The following is an 11,985-nucleotide window of genomic DNA, read 5'->3' as shown; positions in this document are numbered from 1 at the left end:
GTTTGGAATTGAAGTCTCTCCCATTGCGAACATATTTCGCACGCAGCTAAAAATGTTCATTACCATAATGCTCGGTGAAAAAAAGCTTTCGTTTAAACAATGAAATGCTTACTTTGGTGATTCATTCGGGATATGAAGGTAGCGACATTGCAGTAAAAATGTTATTCTTTTTCTGCAATGATTGCTACCTCAATAACCCGCATGAATCACCAAAGAAAGTATTTTATTGCTTATATTAACATCTGTCTTTTATCTAATTGATAAATTGATTACAAAAGGGAAGTAAAATTCACTCAAATATTGTTAATGTTAGCAAAATGAAACAGCCAAATCGTCTCTTGTGCGACTCTGAGTCTGACATCATCACGATTATTTTGTGCAGTCCGTGATATTTCTTAGGTAGCTATAGGATTTTTCCAATCAATAAACAGGGCGTGTCAATTTCATTCCTGTCAGTTTATCGTCAGTTTCAGCAGCTGTAGATTTCAACAAATCGATAAACGGGGCGTGTAGATTTTAGTCTGGCTGTTTCTATAGAGCTATGAATTACCTATTATAATAAATTTCCGTAAGAAATAGAGCGAATAATACTTGGTAGATATAAATATATAGAAATAACTCTATAAGCAACTATTTATTTACAGAACAACATTTCAGTCAACCGAAATAAAAATATTGAACAAAATAGTGAACATGTTTTAGTTTTGGTCTGGATATCTTTATATACCATCATGATTGATATATACCATTTAATACATCAGCAAATGTACGCTTTCAAAAGGTCAAACTAATGAAATGATGACTTGTATATGTCGTTTTTATTTTTTTTAAGACATTGGACCGCTATTTAAAAAATAAGATTACAAATGTATTAATGTTTAACTCCCAGCCAGAAATAGCATAAAAGCCTGTACAGAAGAGCTGATTCTTTCCTGTATAAAAATGTCATTCTATATTCAAGAAGAAAAAAAAAACCATAATTATATGACGTAAAAAACGACACTTTATCTTATTAAATGAGAACCCCGTCTTCAAAAAAATGTTGTAAAGAATTTTTTTAGTTTATTTACACAACGTGTCATTTCTATCAGAGCGGAGCTGCAATAAGAGATCTGATACTAGAAAACACATTTTTGGGTAAAGTTAGTTCAAGCATACCTTTTCCAACATACACCATAGTATAGCATTGCAATCTCATAGAATAGCATTTAAAACTTATACCATAACATTGGAAATCCTTAGATTCCCAATTGCCATACCATACATGTACCATAGTATACATGTACCATAGCATTAAAAACGAAAGAACCGAACAAACTTCATTGTATAAAATATTTGAGTGCTTCGTTTTGTGGAATAGAGGATGAAATCGCTACAACATTAGATCCTTCTCTGAAATGCTTGTTTTTTTTTTATTTTCTTTAAAGCAATAGTTTGTTTAGATTTATTCTGAAAATAAGTAGTACTTGTTATTTACACTCTTTGATCACTTTTCAAATGCATATATATTTTTACTATATTGTATTTACACTACTAATGAAATAACTTCCAGCGAGTGTGATATCATAATGACATTTTCGACATTTTGAAGATTTCATGATGACTGAACGAATTATCAAAATGCAAGCAAGATTTTTTTATAATTGAAAAAGGATTTAAGTTAAGCAATTGATGTTTATGCATGCAATTCGGTATCTTGAGTCGAATTATTTTCATGTTATTTGTTAAATGTAAACAGTGATGAGGTAAACCTAGATCCCTTCTGACCTATTTTTCCCTTTAAATTTGTTATTTTATGAAATTATTTATGAAATTTATGAAATTTCCCCATTTAAAGGAAGAATCAAATATTTTTTTTTTACCTGACATTCACAGTCATGCCAGGAGAACAAAGAGATTAAAATTGGTTTTTCCGTCTTGCTTGACTCCCACTTCTTTATATTTTTTCCAATTGCAAAGTAAACTAAGGTAAGATTGCTTTTGTATCCTACACTAAATGCTTATAATAGTTTTTCTTTTAATAAACAATCCATATGAATCAAACACCATTGCATTAGATTTTTTTTATTCTACCGGAAGTAAATCATTTGTTATAGGTAAATGTGTGTAAACACAGATTTGTTGCGAGTTCAAAGATTTTCTGTTTTGAAAGTTGAAGCGTTTATTTAATGTTTTTTTTTTCGGAGTGATTTCTCCAGAATTTTTCAAAGAGTTAATTGATATGTTGTATGTATGTCCCATAATTCACTTCAATTTTAATGAAAATCTTCATTCTGGTAATGTATGCATCTAATACAGTATTGTATTTACGATTGTAATGATTTTCTAGTGCATGTTGTTGTTATATTTATTGCTCGATGACAATAATATATTGACTATTTACTCTGCTAATTCGGAAACAAAATTTACAAAACTGAACTTATGAAAATAATTATTCGTAATACTATAGAATGGCAAATAATCACGAAGGTTTTAATATCACTGTTTTCGCGAGGTATCGTTTCCCGGTGAAAATACACCTTTCGTGAATACTATAATTAGTTTTAAAACTGAGTTTTAAAAGGGGTTTGAATGCTTACACTTTGATCATTGCGCCATTTCTTGCTTGCAGAGTGATATTAAAATAATTGATACTTTTTGAGAAACCGTGACACTTTTTGCACCGTAGAATTGAAAGATTTACATTATATAACTATAAACATAATACTAATAAAAGATATATATTCTTCCTATCTACAGTATAAGATTGATATTGCTGACAACCAGCACTGATACTGCACATAAATGGAAGTCTACGTTCTGAGCTTCATTTTGTGTATCGGCATCACTCTTGAGGTAAGTATTTTCGTTCGATTGTTGTGCATATTTTTGCTTTTCTGAGGTTTTCTGTCACCCAATTTATTCGTTTATTTACAGACCTCGTTTTCGCTGTTGTGTCCTGAGTCTATACCCACTGTGTCCGTGGTGTCCCGTTGTCCAGCCAACGTTAAGGAATGGGCATCGGCGGCAGAGAGGAAAAGTTGTGGACAGTTGAGAAAGATACAAAACTGTTCAAAAGCTGAAAATTTTGTGTATCATTGCGTTCTCAACAAAGACGCGACGCAGTTATTAGAAGTTTGTGCACCTAGGTTTTTCTTGATGGGTAAGTTCAAAGAGGATTTGCTTTTGATTACAGTATTGTTGTTGTTGTTGTTTGTTTTTGTTTTTTTATTTTTTGCTTATTTAGTTAATTTTAAGCGGGTTATGTAATTTTTCCTGCAATTATCGCTAACTTCATAACCCGCATGAATCATTAAAAAAGTATTTTATTGGTTATATTTTCATTATTAGCTCATCTGAACCTACTGTTTAAGTGAGCTTTTCTGATCATCTGTTACCGCTGTCCGTCCGTCTGTGAACATTTCACATTCTTGACTTCTTGGCCAAATTTAAACAAACTTGGCACGAAACATCCTTATGGAAAAGGAATTCTAAATTGTAAAAATGAAGGGGGATCATTGAAAGAAACATCCAAATTGTCTACCTCGTGAATAAGAGTCTGACATCAACATGATTATTTCGTGAAGTCCGTGATTTCCTTTAGGTAGCTCTAGGTTTCACCAAATCGATAAACAGAGCTTCAACCAATCAATAAATGGTGCGTGTAGATTTACAGTCTTGTCTGTATCTAAAGAGCTATGAATTTGCAATTAGTTTCCGTAAGAAGTAGAGGTAATCATACCCGGTAGATGTAAATATGATATGAAATAATTGTTAAGCTCTAAATAATTTTTCTTAGAGCTTAATCGCTTGATTAAATGGAAATACTGATCAGAGGACTTGAATAATCAAATGTGTTGACATAACGTTACACAAAGGTGCGAATGCTCGTTAATTTGAATTGACTCGAACGAGGAGTAGTTGTTGATGTTTTATAAAACAAACACTAGGCTAATGATTCAAAATTGAGAATATTGAATACGGATGCTTACTGGTGGAGGATAAAAAAGTCTTATGAAACATTATTTTGGTACGTTCTTGTATATTAACGACACCAAAGCGTTCTGTTTTCATCGCGTCGTCAGGATGAACTCCTTGATAGCTAACGTGATTTGCAGTTTTATAAACTACACAGTGGCGTCGGAAGCAAATCGAAAGGGGAGGGGGCGGGCTAAACCTATCAAAAATCTTGACAAGCAATAAAAAGGTCTTTGGTTACGGGTTTTTTTTAACTTTGCTCGATTTCGACGCCCATGCTACACAGTTATTTATTTTCCTTCATATTTGTATTTTAAATCTTTGACAAAATACATTTAATAGCAATTTTGGTAGTAGATATAGATATGTTGAAAAACTAGCAAATTTTCGAAAATAGGTCACTGAAGCGTTGAAGAGAGGGACTGTGTCATAAATATTTCGAACCGGAAGTTTTTGATAAAGCTGCACCCGTTTGTCAAAGCAAAGGTTTATCACACGGGTAGTATACCCCACATGTAAGAGAGAAATGTTGATAACTTAGCATTGGCCTTTATTTATGGGAAATACATTTTTAAATTTCTATAAAAGCTGAGTCACTGATGTTATATATAATAAATAATTGTGAAGTATGATTTTTGGCAGCCATAATATTCAAATGTTTTCGTGACACACAGGACTGATATCCTTACGCATGAATTATTTTTAAAGAGTGTAGTTTACTTCTTCACGTTTAATTGGTATAAAAAATACCATTCGTGTGCATTCGATACCACTCTAAAGTCAACCTTTAAATGTTTTATACATTGCTGTGTTCTTCAATAATGATAATGACATTAAAAAATCCATAACTAGAAATGTTGGATATGAATGTATCAATCAAATGACTGCAAATGATAGTATTGTCTAACCGCCTTACCAAAGTCATTTTTTGATAATTGTCTAATAAAATGTATTATTTCTAAAAATATAAGCGTTTATACAATGTATATCCAATAATATAAATGATTTGATCAAACAAAGAGAGTCAACTTTGTATTTTTTTGTTAAAATAGCTCATTTTATAATAGAATTAACGGAAACCGAATTTGTTTTTTAACCCCCCCCCCCCCGAAACAAAAATTCCTTCTGGAGGGGTATTATATATTTTTATTTAGCATATCAATACCAAAAGGTTTGTTGTTTCACGGGGGGGGGGGGGGGGGGGGGGGGACAGACCCAAATACATTCCCAGAAAGCATTTTGCTTTGTAACGTTCTAAAAAATAATTAAAACATATGAATTAAAATAAAAATTTATTTTTATTTACTTTAAAATCTAACGTAAACATATGATTATATATCAAGTTTTACGCACATATCGGCCGCTAAATAATATTTTCCTCACTCACAGAGACCGATTTCAATGATGATTTTTTTAGATACCCCCCCCCCCCCCAGGAAAACTTTCGTTTAAAACAATTATTTGCCAATGAATACAAATTTTATTTTGATATGAATCAATTAGGATCGATTTTAGTTTTTAGTTTATAACTTTTTTTTGAAAATCTTACAGAAATTCCGAAATATTTGGATGTAAAATGCAGGCGCGAAACGGGCGTTTGCGTTCGCAATCCTTTTTTACTTATATTTTATTTAAATATCCTTTATCTAAGGTTTATGCGCTCGGTTCAGCGAAGTTAACAAAAGAATCATCAATGAACCTGGTTTGGACTGTACAAAGTTTGATCCTCCCTGTCCGGCAAGGTTCCCTTCCAATGAATCCTACAAATGTAAGTGATGAAAGATTCGACACAATAATACATATTATTTCTGTTTTAAAAATACTTATATAATTAATTTTTTTTACCTTTTTGGGATAGAACAACCCTAACCTGTACATCAATTTGAAAAGCATTATTATTAATAAGATACTTTATAAGTTAATATAAGATAACCCCAGTTAATAAATACAAAATTGTTATGTTATGTTTTATGTTTAGACCAAACGTGCTACAGGACTGTTGGTAAAAGTCAGCAACAAAAGGAATCCTTGTTAGTTATGAGTACTATCAGTTTCATATACATGCCATTGATGTTAAAGTAAAGTTCTGAAATAATATAAATGGTTAAACATCACAAAGAAAAAATCCACATTTTTATAACCCATATGCTTTACGCTTTGTAGCTATATTATATTGGTTCTTACTTTTTAGACACGAGTCAACTTTATTTATCCTGTATGTTGCGGTAGGAATTGCTGGAGTGATAATTCTTACATCACTGATCCTTCTATTGTTGGGTTTTAAGTTAAATTGGATAAAATGTACATGTAAAAGGAGCTCAGAAGAAGAAACAGGTAACAAGTTAAGTTACACAGAGTAGCGTTTATACATTTTTGGGAGTTTATTATAATCAACTCTCCTATGCAGTTACCTCTGGCAAACCGAATGTGAAACAGTGTTTGGACCTACGCACAAATCATCACCGCTGCAAAACTTAGTCCTTGGAAATAATAGAAAAATTTGATGTAATGTATGCTGAAGCATTGTTTTTCAAAGAAACTTATCAATAAACACTTTGTAAATAGTCTGATTTTATATGATACGAACAAATTAGATATTTTCAAAGTCTCATGTATTCTTACGCCAGAGTTTGATATATCAACCAAACGCTCGGCTGTCTCCGTAAGCAGAGAGGCTCCCTTGCTTGTCGGATATTAATGGAGACAGCCGAGCGTCTGGTTGAACGAGACTAAGAGTTCGATATCAATAGTGCTTGGATCCATACAATTTTTAGAACTGCTTTGATTACTAATACATAGTTTGAAATCTATCTTTAGATATTACACAACATGATTCATATGGGGTTTCTAGAAATTCTTGTCGGAAAAGTAAAAAATTCAAAATTCATATCATAAAAAAGTGCGTAATTCAAATACAGACTAGAAACTAATTGTCATGCAAGATAAGTTGTTTTTAAAATAAATGATAATCGATAAAATCAACACCCGTCAGTACTTCAGTACTTTGATTACAAACGTTATCATTGAAGTTCAAAAAGTAATAAGCAACATTTTTGTGGTTATACAGGACAAATGGTTGATAACGCCGAATCAGAAGTTTTGTTGCTTAAAAATGTCCTACAAGACAAAGGTATTTTGAGTTTCTCATTTTATTATATGAAAGATAATGAATATCTAATAATGGGTTCTATTATAATTATGGCTATAGGAATTACAGATTGAATATTATGGATTGCTACTATTTATGTCGTAAGCATAGCAATGATCAAGCTTATTAATATAGTAAATTGTAAAAAGAATGCTCATGTTCAAATATAAACACTGCATCATGGTACAAAGTTGGCTGAATTCAATACAGCCAAAGATGGATAACGTTTATAATTACTCACTGTTTAAAATGTAAAACGAGTTACTCCGACCCCTTAATCATGAAAATTCTTTTTTGATTGAACAATGTAGACACATTAAACAATATATAATTTTAACGATAACCGTTGCAAATCAGAGTCCATACAACTTTACGAAACTCTATTTACAAACCAAATAAATTTGCACGTACTTCTGATTTATTTAGGAATAATATATATTAAAATAAAATATCACAACTGAAACCTTTTAGTTACAGGGTATTTTTGACACGCATTTTGTTTTGTTCATATGAAAATTAAAACCAAAATTTTTGTTTAATAGACGATATAGAGAAAGTCGTCATTGAAAATGGATCATTAAGCAAATGCAATGGACATACGAAAGGTAATTAGAACATGTATTATATATAGCTAGCATAATTTTACCGTATGACTTTCATATATATCATTTGCCATAGTTTTCATCTGCTATTAATTTTAAACATCAATTACAACGCACCTTTAAATTTACTTTAGAAAATGGCACAGAAAAGGGGCAGTTTGATATTGATCAGAAAAGGTAGTCCAAATCTATTTAAGATCTGTAAATCCAAAAGACCTGAAAATAGGCCATGCTTTGTTTTATACTGCAACTATAGATACTTTATTCAATGTTTCATAATTTTACTTCGATTACTTATCTAAATTGAATTTTATACAAAGTGAACAACTTAGGAAAAAAAAATAAATGTTTTAATACTTGTGCTTAAAAATTGTTGGAATAAAAGGTGTGATAATAAACCTAATGATATTTATAGCGATGTTAAAGAGGAAAAGATGATACAGTTAAGAAGTTTATCAGGATGTACAGAAACCCGGTGTTCTCTTAAGGTATAGTGATTTGATGAATTTGATAAGTCATGTGGGGTTTGAATTATCTGTCGTAATAGTTTTTTTCATAACTCTGCGTTTTTTATATCTTTTCGTCCTTTAGGGTGTCAGAACAATAGGTGATCTACGTAACGCTCTTTCCATTAAGCTTCAAATTCCACGACCTTTTGTACTGGCTGTCGATAAAGAAAATGGCATAATTTTTAAAGATGAAACTGTCATAGAAACTCTGAAACACCCACCAAATGAACTAATGATTGGCAATCAAAACAGAAAGAAAGATGATGACGAAGATGATGACGAATCTGTGGAAAATGACGTCATATTGAATAGGCGTATTACGTCCGGAAAATGTCGAATGAGCTGCGGACATTTCACAGGTAAATTAAAAATTGGTTTATATATTTGTTGTATAATACAGTATGCAATTGATATATATCTTAATATCCCAATTGAAATTATTAATTATTTTACGCAGCTAGTTTTATTTTTTATCATGCGGCTGAAAATATTAAGTTATTAAAAAATTAAAAAATGAAACCTTTTAATTCAGAAAACCGTTTCTTTATTCATAAAAAGACTGGCGATACTTTCAGAAGAGCATTTACTATATTTAAGTAATTTAAATATCTGTCTGCCTTTTTAATCATCGTCCTACATTTTATGTTTTGATCATGATTTTTTTAAAGTTACGTGTATTTTCAGTGTAACAGTCGCTTCCAAAAAAAAAGGGGGGGGGGTCTAACGAATTGAGAAAAAGGTGTTTTCAAACCACGTTTTAGAGTGTTTTTCGGTTATTTGTTGCAGTCCAAATTATGAATTTATTAAAAAACAATAGACGAAGAAATCAAACGTTATAAATTTACTCTAGAGCTATAAATCTGCAGAATTGTTGGTTTTTTATAGCTCCTGATTCACTGTATGAATGGACAAAAGAAAAACTGCCTTGTGGTACAGACAAAGGCCTGTTCTGTCCTAAATGTCGTCGTTGGTGCTGGGAAATAGATGAACTTATCCTAAAATGTAACATGTCACGGGATGAAACAATATTTTACAAACAGGTTGCAAGTTTGAATGAACGTACAGCAAAGGAACTGGAAAAAGCATGGCGGAAACAAAAGAATAAAAGTAGAAGTCTCCCAGTGTTGGATGATGAATATTTCGCATAACTTGATATAATTTTTTTTTTAACTGAAGAAAGATAGATAGCTTACTTTGCTTATATACACATATGAGTTGCTACCGAGATTGCTTAGGCCTCCTAAAAAAATGAGTGCACTGTTTAGTTAATAGTTGAAATAAACATTCAATTATAATTGTACTAATACATGTGTTTACATGTGTGCATAATTGTAGATAAAACTTTATATTAATATATAATATAAAAATTACATTAATGACATGGAAAAGTGATTATGTTCAATCATACTTTTGCTGAATTAATCTACTAATTTTTTTATTAAGCAAAGTTTGTTAATCAAAGTTTAATTTCGTCTAAACAATGATAGTCAGTCAAAATAAAAAAATATGTTTTCAAATTATGATATCATTTTCAACAGCGTAGCAACCAATCCGAACTGTTAGACAAATTACTTGTAATCGGCTTGACCGGAAATAGGAGTATTTAGAGCATTCTTATTTCATTAAAGTTTTTCAAATTAGTCATTACTTCTGTTGATCACTTATCTAACTTCTCTGAAGCTCAAATTCTTATCACATTATGGTTAAAATCAATTTTTATTTATTACAGTTATGTATGGGGAAATAGCAGGTAATTTGTAGTAAAACGAGTCGTTTTTGCACTGTCATTGAACATTATATTTACATTTGATTTATGTACAAACTGTGTATATGCATGCTTATACCTCTACTAATGAAAAAATATAGATGTGCTTATGAATTATTTATATACCATTTTAGATGCTATCTGTATAAGGCATTTACATTTGATTTATGTACAAACTGTGTATATGCATGCTAATACCTCTACTAATGAAAACATGTAGATGTGCTTATGAATTATTTATATACCATTGTAGATGCTATCTTTATAAGGCATTTACATTTGAGTTATGTACAAACTGTGTATATGCATGCTAATACCTCTACTAATGAAAACATGTAGATGTGCTTATGAATTATTTATATACCATTTTAGATGCTATCTGTATAAGGCAAAGTAAATAAAAATTATCCTGGGTTGACGTTTTGATTTCTAAACAACTTGGTCAAACCTCATACAATTTTTAGCTCACCCGAGCTGAAGGCTCAAGTGAGCTATTCCGATCACATTTTGTCTGTCGTTCGTCTGTCCGTCCCTTAACTTTTCACATTTTTAACATCTTCTCCAGAACCGCTGGACCAATTTCAACCAAATTTGACACATTGCACCCTTAGGCAAAGAGGATTCAAAGTTGTAAAAAATATGGACCACGCCCTCTTACAAAGGGAGATAATTTAAAAATATTGAAAATTTTTATCTTTTTTTTATTTTTATCTTGAAAAATCTTCTATTTAGAAACCAATCAGCCATGAAAGCTGAACTTGTGTGGAAATATCCTCAGGTAGTGTAGATTCAAAGTTGTGAAAATAACGACTTCCAGGGGTAGGGCAGGCCTACAATGTGGGGTCGAATTTTACAAAGGAATATATTGAGTAAATCTTTTTAAATCTTCTTCTCAGAAACCAATCAACCAGAAAAGCTGAAACTTGTGTGGAGACATCCTTCAGTAGTGTAGATTCAAAGTTGTGAAAATCATGACTTCCGGGGGTAGGGTAGGCCCACAATGCCGAGAGGGCCTAATTAAACAAGGGAATATATAGAGTAAATCTTTATAAAAAATCTTCTTCTCATGAACCATTTGGCCAAGAAAGATACAACTTATGTGGAAGCGTCATCAGGTAGTGTAGATTCAAAGTTTGGAAAATCATGAATCCCGGGGGTAGAATGGGGTTACAATGGGGGTCTAATTTTTACATAGGACTATATAATGAACAGTCTGTTGAAATCTTCTTCTCAGAAAGTAATCAACCAGAAAAGCTGATACTTGTGTTGAAGCATTGTCAGGTTGTGTAGATTCAAGTTTGTTCAAATCATGATTCCTGGGGATAGGATTGGGTCACAACAGGGAGGGGGGGGGGCAAATGTCTATTTAGGAATATATAAAGAAAAATCTTAAAATCTTCTACAAAACTATATGCCTTGCAAAACTGTCACTTAGGTGAAAGCAAATTCAGATACTGTGGATTCAAATTTGTTAAAATCAAAATTTGAAGGAGTAAGGTGGGGCCACATTGGGGATCTTGTTGTACAAAGAAAAACACTTTAATTATTCACGAAAACTCAAATGTTTTTTTGTATGGTTTTACTTATATGCCAGCATTTTTACATATTGCTGATTCTTTAAAATTGTTTAGACTTGTTTAAATTGTTGAATGATTCTTGGGCCTCACAAGGGGCCAGAGTGTAATGTAGGTTTATATCCCGTTTATAAACAATTGTATAGGATCGTTTTGAGAATTGCAATGCTCAACATATGATATGACTATAAAATCATCTGGGACTGGATCATAAACACAAGAATATCCGGGGGGTATGGACTTTAATTTATACAGGATCTACATGTAATATACCACATTGCCCACATATTTTTTATTATGACTCCAATTAAACTGGTTTTATCATGCCTATTGTTGCTCAGCTCAGGTGAGCGATGTGACCCATGGGCCTCTTGTTTAGTTAATCACAGAATGAATTTAAACATGACATTTAAAAATTCGTCTAATTCTA

The 11,985-nt window shown here is 31.6% G+C and overlaps 1 protein-coding gene across 1 annotated transcript; it reads left to right on the top strand.

Moving 5' to 3' along the window:
* The first annotated feature begins 1,852 nt into the window (after positions 1 to 1,852).
* On the top strand, positions 1,853 to 10,595 carry LOC105331749 (uncharacterized). Its single transcript, XM_034479818.2, has 12 exons — positions 1,853 to 1,968; positions 2,740 to 2,835; positions 2,917 to 3,142; positions 5,609 to 5,725; positions 5,936 to 5,987; positions 6,149 to 6,291; positions 7,025 to 7,087; positions 7,648 to 7,710; positions 7,842 to 7,884; positions 8,123 to 8,195; positions 8,299 to 8,575; positions 9,102 to 10,595. Exons 2-12 carry the CDS (start codon positions 2,785 to 2,787, stop codon positions 9,362 to 9,364), a joined length of 1,371 nt encoding a protein of 456 aa, XP_034335709.2. The 5' UTR covers positions 1,853 to 1,968; positions 2,740 to 2,784; the 3' UTR covers positions 9,365 to 10,595.
* Positions 10,596 to 11,985: the final 1,390 nt, after the last annotated feature.

The sequence above is a fragment of the Magallana gigas genome, chromosome 9 (genome assembly GCF_963853765.1).
Source record: "Magallana gigas chromosome 9, xbMagGiga1.1, whole genome shotgun sequence".
Lineage (NCBI taxonomy): Eukaryota > Metazoa > Mollusca > Bivalvia > Ostreida > Ostreidae > Magallana > Magallana gigas.
Note: the sequence above shows the minus strand (reverse complement) of the source record. Positions and strands in the feature narration are given on the sequence as shown.